At 34.1% G+C, this 23,463-nt stretch overlaps 2 protein-coding genes across 3 annotated transcripts in view; one reads left to right on the plus strand and one right to left on the minus strand.

The window, feature by feature from the left end:
* Positions 1-254: 254 nt before the first annotated feature.
* LOC107864742 lies at positions 255-1,896 on the minus strand. Its single transcript, XM_016711174.2, has 3 exons — positions 1,535-1,896; positions 490-1,004; positions 255-316 (listed from the first exon to the last, which is right to left on the minus strand). The coding sequence occupies exons 1-3, from the start codon at positions 1,894-1,896 to the stop codon at positions 255-257; spliced, it is 939 nt and encodes a 312-aa protein (XP_016566660.2).
* A 2,889-nt stretch (positions 1,897-4,785) lies between these two features.
* Positions 4,786-23,463, plus strand: part of LOC107861967 (signal recognition particle 54 kDa protein 1) — a 33,303-nt gene continuing 14,625 nt past the window's right edge. The window contains exons 1-9 of one of the 2 annotated variants that reach the window (XM_016707389.2): positions 4,786-5,143; positions 5,972-6,071; positions 6,247-6,400; positions 7,272-7,422; positions 7,497-7,645; positions 7,862-7,962; positions 8,057-8,214; positions 9,909-10,023; positions 10,117-10,684. In XM_016707389.2, coding sequence (XP_016562875.2) covers positions 4,913-5,143; positions 5,972-6,071; positions 6,247-6,400; positions 7,272-7,422; positions 7,497-7,645; positions 7,862-7,962; positions 8,057-8,214; positions 9,909-10,023; positions 10,117-10,346 — 1,389 coding nt within the window. In that variant the 5' untranslated portion in view covers positions 4,786-4,912 and the 3' untranslated portion in view covers positions 10,347-10,684. Of the gene's footprint in view, positions 5,144-5,971; positions 6,072-6,246; positions 6,401-7,271; positions 7,423-7,496; positions 7,646-7,861; positions 7,963-8,056; positions 8,215-9,908; positions 10,024-10,116; positions 10,685-23,463 lie in introns of those variants that run through there. The other variant, XM_047409892.1, reaches the window with a different exon arrangement.

A 23,463-nucleotide genomic window follows, 5' to 3' on the forward strand; every position in this document is an offset into this window, starting at 1 on the left:
TTCCCAACTTGATTCCAAAAAAAATCAAACTCATCTTTGTGGTAAGCCTTGGCCATTGCATAGTAAATATCGCTAAGTCTATCTTCACTCTTCCTGAAGTTTGTGCAAACATTCTTTCACAAGTACCAAATGCATGCGAGGCGCGGCACATTCGGATATACAACACTCACAGCCTTTATTATGCTTTCATGACGGTCGGATACAACACACATACTATCGTGCTCTCCAAAAATAATTCTGAAGTTCTCAAAAAATCAAGTCCACGAATTATCGTTTTCACTATCAACAACACCATACGCAATCGGCAGAATGTGTCCTATAGTTTTAATAATATAAAAAATTAATTAATCAGATACAAGTAAACGATTTTTCAAACTAAAAAAATAATTTAATAAAAATTATGATCTTAATTACATCACAAAAATAAATATAAATACAAATAAATATAAATACATGCTCCATCAAGACTGCTTGCGAAAATAAATATACCTTTATATGCTCCACTCAAATGCGCACCATCAACCACAACTACAGGCCTGTAATACTCGAATCCACTCTTCAAAGGTTGCAATGCAACGAACAAATACATAAATTTATTATCCTCGGATTTATGCATTCTAATATGTGAACCTGGATATACGGAATTTAACATGTATACATATCGAGTCATTTGTCGATAACCATCCGCAGGTTTTTCCCTTAACATCTCAATCTCACGTTCTTTAGCCCTCCAAGCCTTTTGATAGTTAATGTCTACACCAAAAGCATTTTTAATATCTTCGATTATATCATTCGGGGTGTGTATTCTCTTATAGTTGACAAGTTTTGGTGCAGCAAAACTACTAACAAACCCAACTATAGCTTGAAGTTGAGTAAAAATACGGTTTTTCAACGGGCATGTGTGAACATCTTGAAAAAAACTAACTTTAAATAGTTTTGTACTCCAAAGACATGATGCTTTAAAGATCCAAACACAATTCTCCGAATGGAATTGTAGGACATAGCTGAATCAATGAAAACAAAAGTTCAAATTATTTTTCTTAATAAATATAGAAAAAATAGATTTCTATATTCATTAACAACATTGACTACTTGTATAACATATATGTAGAAATTTTACGACATGTATCTATGACATTAATATGTATCTAGGACACATCGAGAGACATAATTAAACATAACTTTATAAACTGAGATACAATATAAGCAAAATGTATCATTTTCATGAAAATGTATCTCGGCATGAAACTTGCTCAACATGTATCTAGAAAATTTACAACATGTATCTAGTACATTTATATGTATCTACAACATTTCTTATAACACACAACCAGAAATATAATTAATCATAACTTCATAAAATGAGATACAAGATTAGCAAAATTATTATTTTCATAACAAAATGTATATCGGCGTTAATAACACAAAAACATAAAAAACAATTTGTAAAATAATCATCAACCAAACATTAAATACAAATTTAAATTAACGTACACAAAATTACCAAGACCTGCTAAAAAAAAACATAACATACCTTTTCTTGTCCGATCTTTTGGCATAGTAATTAAAGGAATGCTCAATTACAAATCGCGCCATAACCGAAATGAGAGTACACTTGTCCTTGTATATTTGTCCAATCTTAACATCACTATGCTTGCAATCAGTAATGATCTTGTTCCCTTTGCTATCCAACAAAGGCATACGAGAAGTAGAATTGGATTTATAACTAATTATTTCTTCAACTATTTCAGATGGACTTTCCAAACACATTACAGCACCAACTTTCCCATCAAAAAGCATTTCACTAGAAGACTTATCTAACGTAGTGATGATAAGAGGATACGTTCCAAATCCACCCTCTGTTTTTTTAACTTCAACATATAGCTTCACTCTCATTTCGTTACGAATGAACATCGGACAAGCATTTCATTCAACAATGTAACGAGCTTCAATTTTTTTTCTTGTTTCGTCGATTTCCAGTTCTCCCGCAATTGTAGAAATCAGTTTTTCGTAAGTAACATGTTCACTGACCATAATTTCATCACTCTTATAACCAACATGCTCAATTTCGTTAACCCAAACACCGGAATGACATAAAAGCATCGAAATATTCATATCAAACAAACGAAACTAACTAATCAAATAAAAAAAAATTGGTGTGTTTAATCTGAACAAGAAGAAAGAATATTTTCAATTTCAAAAATATATTAAAACAACGTTTATATTTTAACGAAGTGGAGTAATAAACGGATTCCCATTAATTGTGGGATTTGATTTTGTTTTTTACCTTAATTAGTTAGCTTAAATGTTGATTTAATGCAAAGTTATCTGTTACATTCCTTAAAACGTGCCGATTTAGTTAATTAATACATGTATCAGTAGTATGTATCTAATGTGATTAACTTGTATCATCAGAAGTCAAATGTTGGGATTTTAGGAGATTTTGAAAAAAGTTGGGATTTTTAGTAATTAATAGTAAACATGTCGTTATATATGTAATTTTTACATTTTTTTAATACTAGATAATGAAGGGCCTCTTTTAGGGCCCAATATTACAATTTTAAATGTATTTATCAGTATTTAGTTATTTTAAAAAAAAAAAATATTTAAAAATAAATATGATAGAAAATGATAATAGAAATAACACTTTAAAAAAGCTGTTTTTTATTTTTATAAAATCAAATAATAGCTAGCTTACAACTTATTTAAATTGTCCTAATTAAAATTAAAATATAATATGCTTCAATGCTTATTTTAACATCAGGTTAAACACATTTTCTTGAATTAAGTAACTAATTTTTTTTTCAATTTTATTTGAAAATTGTACAAAAGGATAAATTAAAATTATAAGTTTCAGTATATTAACAGTTTTTACAAAATCTTACGTGCAATATTTTCTTATAATATGATATTTTTACCTAATATACTATATAAATAAAAGTAAATAGTGTGATAATATTAAGGAGATAAGAGATTGTTCTTATCCATAAAAATATATCAAATATTCATTTTCATAATAAAATAATATAAAATACTAAAGATACGTTATTGATGGTTGAAAATTATCTATAAAAAAAAAAGAGCACAAATCAAATTAATATAATATTGGTGGGGTTAAATTTTTTATTAAAGGTATTTAAAAATATATGTTACTTAATGTTAGTTTAAAGTTATTTTACATGCGGGTTAATTTATCTGTTATATCGCATCCTCTTCATTCCTTTTTATTTGCTCTCTTTGGGTTAGACACACATTTTAGTCTCTTACTCCTATAAAATTAAAAGCAATTTCACTAATATCTAATTAAATTTTATATCTCTTTCTAAATTAATGATGATTACATTTATTGAACAAGGGCATAATAAGAAAATTTTGTTCAAACTATTCTTGAAAGATAAAGAACCAAATGTTTAGAAATATAAGCATAACCCAAATGGTGCAAATAAAAAGGAATGAACGTGGAGTATTATATATCTTATTTTGAAGATTACAAATCTCAATTTTTATGAAAGCTTACATATAAATATATTTATATAATATAATGTAGTAAAAGTTCTTTACACTGACCATTTAATGTACTTCAATCTTTTCTTGAAAAGTTATCTTTTAAATATCTGTTTTTTTAGTTGACATGCACATTAATTGTGATTACACCTACAATGCATAAGTGAATATAAAAAAATATGCATTTGAAGCCTTATATGAATATTACGTATGTAGTTCTTTTTCATTTTTAGTAAAATGTTTATAGACTAATTTAATGATATTTTTTATAAAATTATTTGATAATGAATAAAAAAACATCTTTAAATGAATTAACAACTTTAAATTTTAACCCACCATTTTCATGCGTGATAATATTTTTTGGACAAAAATTAAAATATTAAAAGTTTGAAGTATTGAAAATTTTGATGGTGTTAGAATTTTCACTTAGAAAGTTTAAAATATAACAAAATAATTATATGAAGAAAAAAAATTCAACATTTACCACATAAAAATATAAAAATAATTTTAGTTCTATATAAATAGTCTAATATTTCGTGAAAGGAGATTCAAATTATAAATTTATATTATTTAAAATATTACTTCATAAATAACGTGGTTAAATATGTTGAGACTTGTAAGTAAAAATGTTGTTAGCCACATAAAGGGTCCACTTAGAAAATATAGACAAATAACATAGAAAAAAAGTGGCTAATGGAGTTCTTAATTGATATGACTATTGACTAATGATTGTATCATTTAAATGTTAGGTGACAAATATATCCTTGATCGTCCTCCAACTCACTTTTTTATATAATAAAATATCGATGTGTTTTCTTTTAAAACTACTTGTGTTTTTCAAAAATTTTATCTATGTGTTATCATTTAGGAAATTCTCTTCATTGGGACTTATCCAATTTGATTTTCATTTTTAATTGTTATTTTTGGCAAAACAAGAAAATATGATTTATTTTCATGTTTTATCATTACTATTAATTTTTTATTCTTCAAATCTTTTTTCAATATCTACGACTAAATATGATTTAATAAGAGTAATATGATAAAGTCACCATACTTATCATTGTTTTCTTAATATGTGTATCAAATCAAAATATAACGGGTAAATTTGAAGGGAGGGAGTATTTGGTAAATTAATTTGTACCTATTTATTACTATTCAGTTATATTTGGTAAATTTATTGTCTCTATTAATTACTATTGAAGTATATTTGGTACTAAATTAGTTCCCCACGCGATTTGTTTTTTTATAAGCCCCGGCCCGCGAAAAACAAAAGGGTCGGTTTCCCCCCATAATCATGCTTATATAACACGCAAATAACTGAACAAAAATTCAGTCGCCATTAACAAGCTCTGAAATTTCTTCAAAATCCTGTGCTATTCTACTTGTTGATTTTCGTTTTCTTTATATAATGGTGTTAGCACAATTAGGAGGGAGCATCTCGCGTGCTCTCCAGCAGATGAGCAATGCAACAATCATTGATGAGAAAGTTCTCAACGATTGCCTCAATGAGATCACCCGTGCTCTTCTCCAGGCCGACGTTCAATTCAAACTTGTTCGGGATATGTCAACCAATATAAAAAAGATTGTTAATCTTGAGGATCTTGCCGCTGGACACAACAAGCGTAGGATAATTCAACAGGTTTATTTTCGTGGAAAATTTGACCTTGTTATGCTTCCGAATTTGATATTCATTAAACCTGAAGTTGATGTTGATCGAATGATTGTTTTAGTTGAACTAGTTGAGAATCTCTCTCTGTGTTGTTGTTGTATAAGAGGACGGGATATACACGTAAAAGTAGCCATCTATGTAAATATTCGGATAAACAATGGAAGCAGCTCTTAAGTTCTGAGACAGGTAAACAAGCATTGATTTGGTGTTCGCTTATGGACCAGGCATCAAACTTAATTTGCCTGAAATTTTGAAACATAGTCGTTAAGCTGGGAATTAAACCCTTGGAAACCTTATTCCTGAACTTGTATTCTGCTTACAAAAGGATTGAGAATGCATGTGTTGCTGGTTACTTGACTGTTCGTGTTGGAGACACTGTATTTCTTGGGATATTAATTTTAGATCTTGCAATACCAATGCCTGTTCCAAAAATTATTGCCTCAAACAAATCCTTTTTTGGTGCTGGGAAGTGTGATCAAAGATCTACCCTTTTTATTTTACTAATTGAAGCATTATCTTCTCTCTTGTGTCGATCATTATACATTATGTTTCTAGTGAAATAGAAAAGAACAGAAGTACTTATGGAAAAAATACTAGAAAAGAAAGCAAATGAAATTATAGTCTGCCTATCATGATATCGCTTTTAATTTGTTTCTTCCTTTTTGTGATAGCTAACTGGTTTTCTCATTATCTCCTACTGGATTTTCATTTGATTTTTCTATTTTCTTAATCATTTATATATTTTTTCCCTCACCACCTTCTTGTATCGACTTAAAATAGTTTCTTTCATTCGTGTAGGCTGTGTATAATGAGCTCTGCAACATATTGGACCCCGGGAAGCGTGCATTTACACTGAAAAAAGGGAAACCTAGTGTTGTAATGTTTGTTGGTTTGCAAGGTGTGTTAATTTAGTTTTCTACTTTAGGTGTATGTTCTGTAACAATTTAATATGTCGGCTAGCATTACTATCTGAGCAGTAAGCATTATTCGGCGTAATTATTATAACACACATCAAAAGCTTTTCCTCTTCAATTACAATGTGCTATCCTTATGTCTTTTGTAATTCCACACAGGGTCTGGAAAAACCACAACGTGTACAAAATATGCTTATCACCACCAGAAAAGAGGTTGGAAGCCGGCTCTGGTCTGTGCAGATACCTTCAGAGCTGGTGCTTTCGATCAATTGAAGCAGAATGCAACAAAAGCTAAAATTCCTTTTTATGGAAGGCATATCCTCTTCTGATTGTTTTATTTTTATTGTTATCTCCACACATTTAGAAGCTTGATATTCATTCTATGATATAATGATGATCAATATTCTTCTGTGCTTCTTCGTGGCAGAAGAAGCCGAAAATCATCATTGTTTGATTGTTCAATCAATAAACAATGTCGTAGATCCATAAGTATTGACCACTTTAAAGTGCATTTAGATAAGAAAAGCGGAGAACCAAATTCCGAGAAACATTGCCTGATGCATGAGAAAAGTGAATGGTACTTTGCTGAGAACACAAGATTAAAGTTAATTAGCTGATAGCTGCCAAAAAGTCATCATCTGCATTATTAATAAAGCCCAACCCCTTAGAGTTACTAACTTGACCACCCTATAGTTAACTCCGTCTCACCTAATTAGTTCTTCTGCTACACCTAAGCATCCTACTTCTTAGTCCACCATCTCTCAGTTAGTAGATCCATGTTCATGTCCTTGAAAGAACTCCATAAAATATTTTAAATCTGAAACTTTAGCAATTTTACATCTAATTTTATCAAAGTATTAAACAGTATCCAACTGCGTCGAGTGTGCTCCATGAGCTAATATACGATAATTTGAACAGTGGAACCATGGAATGGAACAAAAAGGTATAGTACATAATTAATCCTTTTAAGTCAAATTTTCATCCAAATGGGAAAAGGAGGGTTAAAAAAAAAAAGAAAGCTATTCTTGTTGCTGCTAGGTTAGAGGAATATACAGTTTACCTAGTGCATCTTTCTGAATATGAAGAAACCCGTAATTAGCCATCAGGTCATTTTGAACTGCATCACTGTTCTAATCATCACTTCAGACCATTTTGTTTTAATTGTATGAGTGTTTCTGCAACAGCTATACAGAATCAGACCCAGTGAAAATAGCTGTGGACGGTGTAGAAACATTTAAGAAGGAAGATTGTGATCTAATAATTGTAGATACCAGTGGGCGCCACAGACAAGAAGCAGCTCTTTTTGAAGAAATGCGACAAGTTTCTGAAGCAACGGTATGTGACTGTGTTCTAGTACTATGCTCTATATTTTTTCTTCCATTAGATTCTCATCTTATTGTTTTCTGCAGAAACCGGATCTAGTGATATTTGTTATGGATAGTAGTATTGGACAAGCTGCTTTTGATCAAGCTCAAGCATTTCGACAAAGTGTGGCAGTTGGAGCGGTGATTGTTACTAAGATGGATGGCCATGCAAAAGGAGGTGGCGCCCTTAGTGCGTAAGTTTTTAATGGGCTGGCTCTATAAGGAAATTTCTTATAGCTTTTCGGTACTCTTATTTAACTACAAGAACATATGTTAAGCTTATGTTATCAGCTTTTAACATTTGAACTCCTAGCATTCTAAGTTGGATTAAATTCTCTAAATATTCTGGTTTATGGCCCATTTGTTTGGATTAAAAAAGATTTATGTGCTCTTTTGTTCTTCATATGCAGAGTTGCTGCAACTAAAAGTCCAGTCATATTTATTGGAACCGGTGAACACATGGACGAGTTTGAAGTTTTTGATGTTAAACCATTTGTCAGCCGCCTTTTAGGTTTGCATTCTTCTGTTGAGATTGCCAACTTCTTGCTTGGACCTGTGTTCCTATTTCCACTGCCATTAACTTTATTTTGCTAAACTATCTCTAGGCATGGGTGACTTGTCTGGATTGGTGAACAAGATACAGGATGTGGTCTCAATAGATCAGCAGCCTGAACTTCTTCAGAAGTTATCAGAAGGGCAGCTTACCTTGAGGATCAGGTACGAGCAATATCAGAACATGCTTAAAATTGGTCCCCTTGGACAGGTTTTTGCCACCCACTTAAATAAATCTGATTCCCAACCCTTCTCTCTCCCTCTCCCTCTCCCTCCTCCTTTTGAAATTTGGAAACCTTTTTCTGAATGTTATATCATTTATTACTAAACCCAGAATTCTAATAGATTTTGGTTTTCTGAATCAAATAGTTGTGTGGTGTTTGGATCCAAAACCAACATGAAAATTCAAGTCGATACAAAAAAAATTTCATTTCATCCGGAAAAGCCCCTTTCCAGCTGATGCTGTCAGTCCACTAAAGTCAGTCATATCAGTCCTGGTTTCTAATTTCTAAATTATTGATTTTATCCCCCATTTTCTTCATTGAGGTCCCAACATTTCTTGACCCTTTTTGTTTACTTTACTGCTTTTTGAACTTTATGGGCGAACAGTCCCTCCTGTTTCTAAAATCTGTAAACATATAAAATTAGTTACTATGGTTTTGGGATTCAGTGATATCATTTCAGAAGTTCAAATCTGAAGAGACAACTTTTCTACAATACTAAATCAAAACACACAGCTGTTTCTGAAAGCCAAACTAAAATTCATTTTTCCAAAACAAATTGCCAACAAAATCAAAAAAAGAAATTTAGTTTGGAGAATTTTCATTATTTGTACGATTCGTTTGAAAAGAAGCAGCTTTCATGTAGTATATAGCAAAAGATTATGATGTTGTTTTGTTCATAGTTCTTCTAGAAAATCTCTTAGGCTTGTTTCCAATTTCCATGAGTCCTTAATCTTCTGTTTTAGGAACCTAAAAATACTGACTTAGTAACTTGAGCAAGTTGAAGATCATTTGGAGCCTGCTGGTTCGTTCATTTAGGCTCTATCTGAATTGGTAGAGTTTAATCCTTCCAAAAATTTAATGACATTGTTAAAACTGTAATACTGATACTAGTGTTAAAAGAATTTGAAATCCACTGAAGATAGTTAGATAACACTTCTGGGTTTGGACAATATTTGGTTGGAGAATATTGTCAACATAATTGGACAGTACGAACCCAACAATTATGTTGAAAAAAAATACTATTTGAAAGTTGAAATTGTATTTGTACATAATTGGTCGATGTTGGAATAAAAGACTATTTGAAGTTGAAGCGGAAGAAATATATTTGGAGGTTAATTGTGTTTGGACATGAATTTCACTAGTAAAAGAAAAAGAGGTTAAAAGTTCTCTTAGTGAACCATTATTTCACTTGGAATGCTCCTCAAAGAAGTTTTTCAATATTTTATTCATATTTCATACATTGAAGTTCAGTCTTCCCAAATAGTGAAATATTATTGATGGCCAAATATTTAGCAATGAGAGTTATTATAGTCGTGTTAATATGTGCGCTCAAATTAAATTTGAATAGCCAGATTATCTGGCTTGCAGCCTGATTGGCTAATTTGAGAGTTGATGCTGCTCGTTGGAAACATTTCAAGTATCTTAATGCATTTTCTTCGTAATAAGTCTACGGGCTTCAAATCACCTGTATATCATTTGACCATTAAGTTTTCCTGCCCAAATTATTTTTAACACATGAATATTAGTTTGAGTTGATGGGAACTTGCTCATCCGCAACCTCTTTTTTTATTCCCCCTCTTTGGTTCCTTTCTTTGTTTTACGAAATCACACTCATGCCTTTTTGCTTTCCCTCAATACCATTCTGGTTGCACATCATTGATGTTCTTTTTTGGTGGTATAGGTTTTCTCAATGCTTCCAGGATTTAGTTCAGAGATGATGCCAAAAGGTTGTGAAAAGGAAAGTCAGGCAAAATTTAAACGGTATATGACAATAATGGACTCCATGACTGATGAAGGCAAGTGGAGCTACATTTATGGAGTTGAGTTTAAGCTACTTTATTTAGCATATAGTTTAACCTTGTGATATGAAATTGACAACATAATTGCAGAATTGGACAGTACCAAACCAAAGATTATGACTGAATCTCGAATCATGCGTATAGCTAGGGGATCTGGCCACCTAGTGCATGAGGTGATGGAAATGTTGGAAGAATACAAACGACTTGCCAAGGGCTTCAGCAAGACGATCAAGAGTTTTAAGATTCCAAAAAATGCACAAAACATGAGCAAAGTCCTTTCCAAAATGAGTGAAGTTTTTCAAAGTCCAAATAAATATTAATTATTTTTTTCCAAAAATTACCCCTCTCTTTTATTGGGGGTGGTGGGGGGGGGGGGGGAGTAGAGTTCAACTACCCCTAGTTTTAACAAAAAATTTTGGAAGAAACAAAAAGGTGATGTTAACAAATTACCTTTAATTAATGTCATTAACTAGGTTTTGTCAAGGGTGTCATTAAAGATGTCATAATAGAAAGAAATAAATTAAAAGAGTGAAATAAAAGGAAAGAAATGTTCTTTTAAACAAACTAAAAAAGAAATAGGACATAAGAAATTGAAACAAATATATGATTTAATTTTTGGATAAGACACCCTTGACAAAACATTTTTATAGTGTCACTATCACTTTTTTTATGGTTCATTACTTTTTTATAGCATTTTGAAGGTCCATATAATTATTTAAACTTATAAAAATGGGTGAGATCCTTCAAGGTCTTTAAATTTAATTTAGGATAATATATAGTATTAAAGTAATGTGAATCATTATATGTTTTATGATTATTATTTATTGACAAAAACTGTAAAATAAAATAAATGCAAGTAACATGAGAAAATTGAAGGAAAGGTGTCTTTTAAGTCTTGAATAAAGGATTGATGACATTGACCAACTTAAAGGGCCAAACATCATTAGAAAACTTGATTAAGTTAATTGTGAACTTGATTAATATTTTCAAAACTTTCTAATCTTTTCAAAAATACAAATCAACCCACACCCCTCTTCAATCCAAATCAACCAGTCTCTCTCCTCTCTCTCAACTCTCCCCCAACCAACAGTTCTGCAAAATTATCTCTTCAATCCCCGACGACTTTAACCTCCGGCGAAAAATAGTCGGTTGAGCTCCCTTTCGACTTTCAACCGTCAATCGACGTGAAGACTTCTCCGGCGACAACAACTTTATACAAGTACAACTACGAGGATGGACGTGTGAAAGTGTAATGAACCCGAGGCTTGCAGTGTGCAAGAAAAATGCAAAAGAGGGCCTAAAACACATACCAAAACCGTACCTACACTACACTCCATGGGCTGCATTTTGAGGCTTTTCATTAAAGGGCCTTTTGGTCATTTTGTGTTTTAGTTGTAACCTAGTATAAATAAAACATTGTAGGTCATTTTGTCTTAGACTTTGATGATATTTGTAAGTTGTATAACACTTTGAAAACACTTCTCTCTTGTGAGAAAGGTCCCTATGGCCGAAACTTGTAACTAGGGCTTTCAAAAGTGTAGATTTCACTTGTGTTGCATTCAAGGCTTGGAAACGTTGGTTTTTAGAGGAGGTAAAGTCCCTCTTGTGTCAACGTAGGAGTTAGGTTAACCGTTGCATGTAGTGTTAAGGGTCCAAGAGTATCACATGTTCTTGGGTTTTTAAGATTATACTAACCAATGTCTAACTATCTATCCTTTTTTCATTGTAATCTTGTGATCGTTTGTAATCGTTGGTGTGGTTATACACGTTATTATCTCATCATTGTGTAGCATTCTTGGTTTTTGGACTTGTTTCCAACTTGTCTCGATTTTGTATTGTGTTTGTTGACTGTTTTTGTGGCTGTTTTGGTACAATCCATGTTGTTAGTGTATCATTTGATATCAGAGCATGGCTTGTTCTTGTTCCCACAAGATCAATCTTGGGCTTGTTATTTGAAATTTTTTTGGGCGAAAACTGAAAATTTCAGAAAAATAGCAATCTGTCCATTGTTGTTGTCTTGGCCGAAATTGTGTTCTTGTTGTGTCTTGGCCGAGATTTTTACTTGTTTTGTTGTCTCTAAGTGTTAGATTTTGTTCTTTACTAACACTTGAGTTTAGATCTATATTTGAGCTTTAAAAATTGATGTTGTTGTTGTGAACATAATACTTGGTCGCTTGTTGTTGAACAATTGTTGTGACAGACTGTTTTGGGCCGTGAGTTAATGGATTTATTATTGGAGGTTGGAGTGGAGTTTATTGTGTTGTTTTTGTTGTTCTTGAAAGATTGTTGTGGTGTTCTTGTTGTTCATCACAACCTTCATCTCTTGTAAAAATCAAAAACACAACACAAAAGGGGTCTTGGCCGTGGGATTATTGAGCTTGTTGTTGTGGATTTGGTTGAAAAAAAAACATTGGGTGTGTTGTTGGTGTTCTTAAAAAATTATTGTGGTGTTATTCATCCACTCTCATATCTTGACCAACAAAAAGTGCAAATCGATTCAAAAGGAGTGAAGATAAAAGTTGTAAAGTGTGTTTGTGAGAAGACTTGAGCCATCACTTCCAAAACTTGCCATCAACTTTTTCAACTACTATCCTTAAATCAAGGAGCCTTGTCTGGTGGAACTAGTACAAGTCAAGATCATCTTTTTTAGATTAAACTTACAAAGGACTCAAGACTTATACTTTCCCTTTAAATACAATTGTCTTCCATTCCAAATTGTGTGAAAATTGAAATTTCAAATTTATGATGAAAGTTATGTGGGCCTGAGACCAATTACATGCTGCCACATCACCCTAATTACTATTCACCATCAATATTAAGCCCAAATTTGGATTTTTCTAGTTTCTAATTGTTGATTCTTGGTTTCATTAGTTGATCCTATAACTAATTAACAAACTAGTAAACTCCTACTAGATTGTCAATTAGTCCTTTGCATCCATTATTCATGTCTACATTTCTTTTGTGCTTTTGTCATTTTTATAAATCGTAGTACTTCTTGGTTCAAGTTTGAACATCATTTCCTTGAGTCTTCAAAAAAGAATCCATTCCAACCAAGGAGTAGATCACCCTTCGACTCATTACAAACAACAAGCCGACTTGCAACACTTGTAAATCCAAGTGTGAGACGATAAAGTTTGTGAGAGTGTGGTGAGGTTGTTTCGAAATAACTTGTGTTTTGCTTTGTAGGCTTGTTCTTTTCTCTTTTTTTTTAGGTGCAATTACAATGGAACCCGCGGTTGCAAGTGCTATTTTGGCTAAAGTTGAAGTCATTACCCGTCAATGGGAAGTGATAAATGAAAGGTTGGATCATATGGGAGTTCCAAGGGAGCACGTGGGCTGCCCGGACACATGTCAAGATGACGATTGTAGCTCGTGTGAGCTACAAGGTAAAAACACTATTCCCTACACTCCTATGAACTTAGAATATCGTGATGTGGCTATTAATGGCCAAAAGGGTGTAGTTGCTGCTTACCCTCTTTGGGAAGAGATTAGAACATCTTTGAAACTTGATAATGAACTTATAGAGAGTGAGCTTGCTTGTCCCAAATCTGTTCGTAGGATAGAACCTTCTCTCTTTAGGTACAATGTCTTGGTTGAAGATAGTTTAATCTCTCCTAATGAACCTAGTGGTGCAAGTGATGTTGACGGCATAGCTTGCCTTGGAGGCTATAGCCTATATGCCAACCCACTATGGTGTGACAACATTCCTCCTCAAGATAGAAATCTCTTCTTGGAAGATGAGAGTACTCTTAAGGGTAGAGAATGTGAAGTCTTGGAAAGGAATAGTCAATCGGATGAAGATGAGCTTAAATTGCTTGAATGTTTAGGAAACCCGAAATGTGATTGTTCTTGTTCAAATATTTTTGTGTGTGATTGCTTTGCTGCTCATGGTGATTTATATCTATGTGGGGATTACTCTTTTGAAAGAGAAAGTGTTGCATGCTTAGAAATGCCATCTACTTCTTCTTCGTGTGTTTGCTATGTTGAGCATACTAATGACAATGAACTTGAAATTAATAAGTACTTGCATAAGGACACCATAGTTGAAGTTGACTTGTGTGACACCTTTCTCTACCCTCTTTGTGCTCATGATATTTTCCATAGGGATATAGAGGGTATGCCTAATTTTGAGGACGATACCTTAGGGGAAGTGAGAGTGGCCGAGACCTAAGTACTTGGTTACTCCACCCATTTGATCCCGGTACCATCTTAGGGTGGGAAAAGATTACTCTTGGCCTATTTTCTTTTTGTCATGATGCTTGCCTGAGCCACTTCCTTTGTAGTATTTGTACTAATCTTTTCATGATTAAAACAAAGGACCCGTGGCTATACTTTAAGTTTGTTCCACCTCGGCATGGCATGTTGATGTGTTATTTTTTTTGCTAACCCTAACCCCTCAGTCATGAGGATGTGTGCTTGTTTGTCTTCTCTTGATTTTGCAAGGTACGGATTTGAGGTCGAATCTTTTTCAAGAAGGGGAGGATGATACAAGTACAACTACAAGGATGGATGTGTGAAAGTGTAATGAACCCGAGGCTTGCAGTGTGCAAGAAAAATACAAAAAAGGGCCTAAAATACACACCAAAATCGTACCTACACTACACTCCATGGGCTGCATTTTGAGACTTTTCATTAAAGGGTCTTTTGGTCATTTTGTGTTTTAGTTGTAACCTAGTATAAATAAAACATTATAGGTCATTTTGTCTTAGACTTTGATGATATTTGTAAGTTGTATAACACTTCTCTCTTGTGAGAAAGGTCCCTATGGTCGAAACTTGTAACTAGGGCTTTCACAAATGTGGATTTCACTTGTGTTGCATTCAAGGCTTGGAAACGTTGGTTTTTAGAGGAGGTAAAGTCCCTCTTGTGTCAACGTAGGAGTTAAGTTAACCGTTGCGTGTAGTGTTAAGGATCCAAGAGTATCACATGTTCTTGGGTTTTTAAGATTATACCAACCAAGGTCTAACTATCTATCATTTGTTCATTGTAATCTTGTGATCGTTTGTAATCGTTGGTGTGGTTATACACGTTATTATCTCATCATTGTGTAGCATTCTTGGTTTTTGGACTTGTTTCCAACTTGTCTCGGTTTTGTATTGTATTTGTAGACTGTTTTTGTGGCTATTTTGGTACAATCCATATTGTAGTGTATCAAACTTTGAGTTCTTCGTCATTCCATTTTCTTTTTCACAGATAAAAAATTATGAAGAAATAGAGGAATTTGAGCCAACTACTCTTCTAGTATTGAAATGTGGACTGAATAAAATCTTAGCTTCTGGTATTTCTTCTTCTTGTTGTCATAATATTGATTCAGATTTATTGGTGATTTTTGTTCACAGTTGATGTTCTTAGTGTGTGTGTATGATGTGTTGGTGTTGGTGCATTGATTTGTTGTTTGTCTTCGTAAAAATGGTGTTGCAACAGATGAAACATATGATGCAACAGATGAAGATATCTGGTGCAACAAATGAAGACATCTGATGCAACAGATAAAAACATTTGATGCAGCAGAAGAAAATATCTGATGCAATAGATTAAAATCTGATGCAACTATAAAAATCTGATGCAACAGATGAACAATCTAACAGATCATTCATCTATTGTGATAGACGACTCTTCTATTTGGAAGAAATCTAAACAATATTGATCCAACAGATAACTCATTTTGTAATAGATGAGTAATATGTTTCAGCAGTTCAGTGATCTGTTTTATTATCTCCAACGGTTTACTCATCCGTTGCAACATATCGGTTATATGTTGCAGCAGATAACATACTTGGTGCAATAGATATGTGATCTATTTTTACTGTTTCTAATGAATTACTCATCCGTTTCAATAGGTCGATTATATGTTGCAACAGATAAACTACCTGGTGCAACAGACATGTGATCTATTTTTTCTATTTCCAATGGATTACTCATCTGTTTCAACAGGTTGGTTATATGTTACAATAGATAAACTATCTAATGCAACAGATTAGAGATCTGTTTTTATTATTTCTAACGATTTACTCATCCGTTGCAACAGGTCGATTATATGTTGCAAGAGACAACATACCTGGTGCAACAGATTAGAGATCTGTTTTTAATATTTCAAATGGTTTACTCATTCATTGTAACAGGTCGGTTATATATTGCAACAGATAACATACCTGGTGCAACAGATGTGTGGTCTATTGGAACAGCTATTTTACCATTGTGCATGTTAGATTTATTATTATACCTTTTTAACGATGCATTAATCAATTGTAATCTATTTTATATTCCTGTTAATTTAAGATAATATGGCTCCTAAAAGAAAAAAAAATCAAATCAAGTCCAAGTAAAGGAACAATTGCAGCAGCTCGGCTACATTCACCACTCTATGAGCTTGCTTTACAAGCGTTATCTCAATCAGGAGCAGAATATAATGAATACGGGGAGGAGGAATGTCTCAAAAGAGATGATTCAAATACTAATAGCCCTTCCACCGAAGAGTTGATCAAAACCTTTAGCATCGATCGTAATCCTGTAAGAATGCAGTGCAATAGTGCCACATATTTAACAGGTGATTTCGTGGTTAAGTCAATCATGGGAAAATCTTCCGAGGCCTTTAGAAAAATACTTTGAGAACAAAAATTGGATGCTTATTTCAGGAAAAGCTGTTTTGGGCAATATCTTGATTTGTCGTAGGACAACAATGCTAGTTTTCAAATGAAAATGGTATACAATCTTCTCAAGCATGGGTTTATATATGAAAACAAAGACAAGATGGATGAGGTGTGGATAAATTACTGTGGCATGCCTGTTTGTTTTGGTTGGAAGGAGTTTGTCATAGTTACCAGACTAAAATGTTATCCTTCTTCTCCTTCTCAAGTTATACCTACTCTGACCCAAAAAAATACCCTGCACACCCAAAAAAGGCAAAGGCAAGTCGAGTGATCGTGATGACCTAGTGTCGATTGTTGGTACAATTTTCAAAAAAAAAAATTTAATAGAAGCGTTGAAAGGTAAAGGACTCTCAAAGAAGCACAAGCAATCATTGTGCTTAGTTTGGTTTGTGCATAATATTCTTTAGGCGAGAGACGTTAACAACATAACCGTTGGTTTAATAAAGCTCTTCGAGGATCTTGAGGCATTTAACAGCTATCCTTGGGGTTATGATAGATTCAAAATGACTGTCCAATATTTGTTGACTCCGTCAACGCCAAAGAGAGTCAACTTATATGGCTTTCCATGGGCCTTCATGATAAATATTTCTTTTATCATGATATGATTCATCATTTTTTATTTAATAATGCTTTTGATTTATTGGCATTATGTTATAGGTTTGGGAATTGGAAGTCATTCCTTATTTGAGACAACAAGTGAACTACCAGGAAGAAGTTTGCTATCCAAGAATCCTAAGGTGGTTGTCAGCCAAAACCGATAGAAATGCAAAATTTCTTGATCTTTTCAACCTCCCCAAGGAAGCAGTAAGTTCAATTCTAATCAAGTTTTTGTTTTAATTAGTGATTATTTTAAATGATTTCATCATCATTCTAATATATGTACCGATTTATTTTAGATTGTCTATCCGTGGCTTGTTTCGACCAACCGAGAGTTGAAGATGTCATTTTTTCTTACTTTATGGTTTGTGCAAACTTTACCGGACCCTAAGGTCGTTGATGGAATAAAAATAGAATTGTTTAGAGCAACAATCATCATAAGAAAAATAATTTTGGAGGGTGGACTCATTGATGTTGACGATGGTAGTGGTAGTGGTAGTGATAGTGGTGCTGCTGTTGGGGCAAATAATGCTCCTCTTACCATTTATGAAACAACAAGCTATTATGATTATGATCACACTGTCTGTACAGATTTTTCTCCAGATTTTGCCACATCTAGCGAATGTTCTGCATGCAAATGTTAAGATTGCAAGGCGAAACATGATAAAGTGATTAATGTTATTAATGCACTAACTTCTTCTGTAAAGAAAATAGCATCTAATAGGGGTGTCATTTCATCAAAGAGGATTTCATATCCATACACTCCACTAGAGATCAAGGCGGCTAAGAGGAGAAGGAAAGATACTTCCAACGCATCATCAAGAATCGAAAAAAGTAAAACTGCAATGCCTCTGTCTTTGTCTTATGCCGATGTTCAGTGTGCAAGGGTCATAGGAGAGCAGCATGAGCCGAGGAAGGTGAATGTACATTACCTGTTCCAACAGATGATACATTTGGTGAAAATTATCAAACAAATATATACATTTGTTACAACCGTTGTCGAACCTGTTGCATCAGATTCGTTATCTATTGCAACAGATGAGTCTTATGTTGCAACAGATGGGTCATGTGTTCGAAATTATCGTACTACTCTGATTTACCTGTTCGAATTTGTCCCAATAGATAATTCATTTGTTGCAACTGTAATTAGCATTAACAATTCTGGCTTTCAGATGGATGTCATAGTAAGACTGCTGAAGAGCATAATATCACAGTTGATAATCCATCAACTGCTTCTAAAGAAGAAGAAAAAATGGAGCTTGTCAGTTTGAGAGAACGGAAGAATTACCAATTTGAAGGATTCAACATCTCGGATGAGGCTCCACTAAAAGTAACACAGTTGATCAACGACTATTAAGAATGGATTGCCGATGGGCTATTAAAGCATTATACCGGTAGGTACATAAATTAATTTTAAATATATTGGTTTATACTATTCTTGTTGTAAGAACGTGACATTAACACATAAATCATCATGTAGAAAACAAAATAACGAATGCTACAAAGTGAATGAATCGAGTCTTGGTTCTGATATGTTCGACTTTATTGTTGCACATCCCAAAATGAAGAATTGGTTCTATTTGATGTCACAGCTCCAAACCTGCTTGAATGATGAGGTTTAAATGTCATACATATTACTATTAATTAATACTTTATTTAATTGTATTTGTGTATTAATTTTTTTTGTCACGCAATCTGAAATGTTTGATAATATGTGCAGTACATCGATGTCATTTTTTACTACCCTCGAAAGAAGGCGAAGTTGCAAACATAAGAATAATACAGATACACGACAGGCAATTATTTGTACAAAGTTTACATCAATAATGCCTACGATAGGTATTGTCAACAACAGCCGAAATTTTCCCGAAATGAGAAATGCTTAATCAACATCATCAAAGGTTTTAGCATTCCGACTGGCTTACCTTCGCATTTGATTGATGAAGTGTACATCCCAATCAATTATGGTGATGAACTCCATTGGGTATTGGCTGTCGTAGTTCTAAAAGAGAGGCACATCCGAGTTTATGACTCGATATTGCGAAGGAGACAATCCGGACCGTCGTCTGAGATACAAAAGCTGGCTAAAATATTGCCTACTTGCCTTGATATGAGTGGCTTTTTGGACCAAAAGGTTCATACTGATTGGTCGACGATTGAAGCATACCGGGATAAAATGACTAATCCATTTGATGTACAGTATGTTGAAGGAATTGCTCAACAAACCATTGGTAGTCTGTAAGTTTAAGTGTTATGATTTAGTTTCATTTCACAAATTTCACAATGCTTGCATGAACTGCAAGATATGGATTATCTATATTTTTATAACGCAGGTATTGCGGTCCTTTTGCTGCCGCCTACGCCGAGTATTTGAGCGATGAATTACAAGTACCAAATGATGGACTTGATGCCGGATTATTCCACAAAAGATATGTTGCTCTTTTATGAAAATACGGAGAAGCGAAAGCTCAGAAGCTATATGCAAGCGACATTAAAGATCCAGGACGACCAAAGCTGAATTCTATAGCACTGGATGGAGAATAACTTGTCCATATTAATTAGATCTTTATAGCTTGAGTCCGTTAATGTAATAACCTATACTCCTTGGTTTAACTTATTAATTTATTTGTAGAGTAGATCGTTTGTACCCATAATAATTTTTTTTACATTTCATTTATTTGTTGAGTTATTTCATGTAATTTTCAAAGGCTTCAATTCATTTTATGTTGTCTATGAATATAATTTAATTCTTAATTTTGAACATGTTAATTAAAATGGAGTACTAGATATAAATATCACAACAGATAATACATCTGCTACAACAGATGACATATCTTATCAAATAGATTTAGACATATATTGCAATATGAGATGCATCACATAGGTCATCTGCTGAAAATTATATAACAGGTCTTCCTACTTTTTTATTTGCTCTAACAAATTATCGATCAGTTGCAACAGATAGATTATATGTTGCAATAGATCGTATATCTATTGCAACAGACAGATTAGGAACATCTACATAACATAACAGATGACCAACCTATTCCAATAGATAATCAATCTGTCACAATAGGTACTATATTTGTTACGACAGATATAAAATCTGTTGGATTATAAAAATTCAACTTGGCCAGACATAAAAATTATTACTACTACATGTAAAGTGAATTGGCTTGAAATGAAAATTTGTTATCTTGTTCGTCTCTGTCTTTGTACATATTCTTCTTTATACACAGGCTCCAACCATTTAGTTAGTACCCCATATGCCCAGACCCATTGTATCTTTTCCACAACGGCGTCGCACACACTGGTCATTTGTGTGTCGGTCAATAAACACTCGATGTATGCAAACGAGTACGGCCCACACGCTGCACCAGTTGTATTTTTTGGGAGCTAGATGTTCTTATTTTGACCTTCAAAATCTCATAATTCCTTCGTTAAGACTTCAGCCGGTAAATAATTCATCAGCTTACTCTACGTCAAACACTTGGGCAACAACTTCAAGAGTGGTTGCATGTGGATTAAAAACGTATTCTCACTGAAGACAGGTAAGTTGCAGTCATAAACCTTAATCTTTCCCTCGTATAGTAGTATCTCAACAACGAGAAAATGTATGACATCCACGTTCATGACTGCAAGGATTCTCTTTGCCTTGGTCCAACTCTTGTCGTGTGGATATGGTCCTTCCCTCTAACATATTTAATCATTTCTTTATCCCATGGAACGTAGAAACTAACTCATTAAATCCCAGGCCACCAAAATTAGCTAGCTCACGGAGATTAGTGTACCTATCCTTGAAATTATTGTAAAAGTTGAGGTCCATTATCCTATCGGCAGCATCATAAGCATTCGGGCACGCTAATTGTCTACCCCTCATGAGGTAGAGAATTTCATCAACATATTATGGTATAAGAAGACAATTTTTAAAGAGGTTAGTAATTTTAAAGAATACAAACACAGTGGAAAGAATCTGATGCAAAGGATTCTTTGAATTAGTTCACAGATTATCCAGCCAACGTAACTTATACAACAGATGTGTATTATGTTGCAACAAAATACCAAGATATTGCAATAGATTACACATCTGTTGCGTAGATTCTTCTTCATGGAGTAGATTGGAAGGCTAAGTTAGCAAAAGTAAAATTACATTGTCCTCGTACCACACGCGCATATTCGTAATATTCGTGAAGTCTTTGGCGGCAAATGAAAGCATGGTGTATTCTTTTTGAACCTTCATCTTCATGAATTCTTCCAGTTCCTTCTTCTTCTCCTTTCCAAGCGCCGCGAATATGTCCACCTTCTTCGGTGGCCCCTGAACTTTAAAAACTCTTGGAGTGGGAGGAGTTACAATTTTTGCTGATTTTAGAACAGAGAAAATTTGTCTAATTTTTCTTCTCTTCTTCCTAACTGCCACTGTAAGAGTGCATGGCTCCTACACCCCGTTGGATGGTATGACTCCCCTCCTGGATTTTAACTCCATAGCAGCTTCAGCAATAGCCTCTAGCTTTTCAAGGAGCTTATCCTCTCTATCCTTGCACACTTTGCATTTGCAATGAGAATATTAGGGTGGGGAGGGGTGAGAGGGACCACTGTAAGAGTGGGAAGGACCAGTGTAGGGGTGAGAGGGAGGACCTGTGCAAAGGGTATTTTCAAAAGTATTTATTTTTTGTTGAGCACCAACATGCTCATAATCACGTCTGGCAGCAGCAACAGCATCAGGGTGGCTTCCACCATTACAAATAACTCCACCAGCAACACCCCCAGAAGAAGCACCCGGATCTGTTGTAGTTTGAGGTTGGTCGTGAAGAGCTTCAACATTAAGCTGACCTTGCCTAACTGCTCTTCTTATGGATGTTTCTTTAGCTAATTCCTTCTTTATTAACTTCACCATTGGGTCTTCTTTTGTATCAACAAGACCCAGAGTAAGAAAAGAAGTCATCCCCAGCTCATCAATGGTAGGCACGATCCAAGGATGCACAACGTATAAAAAAAGACATGAGGCATTTAAATCATATAATAATAATTTACAGTCAGTTGGGTTACATAGGGCTCGAGTTACATGGATGTTAACACAGCTAACTTATACAACAAACGATCTAGCTGCCGTAACAGTTGATCTGTATGACGAAATAGATTGATAATATGTTGCATTAAATTACTCATCTATTGCATAATTTGCATGGATGGGTAATCTGTTGAGTAGGGTTCAAAGAACTAGAGCAACAGATGGTTAATCTGTTGTGAAATATGGATCGTCTATCGCAATAGATTGCCCATCTGTTGCACCAGTTGCAGTTGATGGGTAATCTATTGCAACAGACGACCCATCTGTCGCAACAGATGGAACATCTGTTTCAATATCTTAGTTTGAGGCAAATTATTTTAGTTGCATGAAGATGTACTGCATCATCCAGAGGTTTAAAGAGATCAGCCTTCTTAATATATTTTTTTTTGCTCTTTGTTACAGCCAACCTCCTAAGGATCCTTGGATGAGAAATCTTATTCGGGTAATCCTTGAACTGCTTTTAGAGGAGAGAAATGGCTTCACATGGTCAAGCCTAAAAAATGTAAATAGGAAGTAAGCAAGAAAAAGTCATAATAACTATATTCAATATAAATTAATGAATGAGTAAAAATAGTGATCAATTTTAGCATGAAAGCCCAAGAAAAGCCGTATAATGTGGTCTTCTTTGGCTTTAGCTTTTTCAGTAAATATTCGACAGTCAAGTAGTAGCTGTCATATCCCCAAGGATAATCGTTGAATTTCTTAAAATCATCAGCAAGCGCCAACAAATCATCTTCTATGACTTTCCTGACGTCTCTTGCCAATAAAACGGAATGGACAAACCAAACTAAGCACAATTTCTCCCTGTAGTGCTTTGGTATATTTTTATTCTCGAGATCCGCCATCAAATCCTCTACTTTGTAGCTAGGTCCAACAATGCCCAACAACCCATCTTTTTTTACCTTGCGTTTGTTGGACCCTTTGTGGGGTGTTTCCTTAATGAGAGGTTCTTCTGGACGATCGCATCTCAAGCCCGTCACTATGGCAAATTCTTTCAATCCAAAACAAACCGACATGCCACAGTAGTTAATCCAAACTTCATCTATCTTTTTTCCGCCCTCTTTCGAACCTTCATCATCCCCCGCATACTTGATCTTGCGCTTGAGAAGGCCATATACCATG

Source organism: Capsicum annuum, chromosome 3 (genome assembly GCF_002878395.1).
Source record: "Capsicum annuum cultivar UCD-10X-F1 chromosome 3, UCD10Xv1.1, whole genome shotgun sequence".
Lineage (NCBI taxonomy): Eukaryota > Viridiplantae > Streptophyta > Magnoliopsida > Solanales > Solanaceae > Capsicum > Capsicum annuum.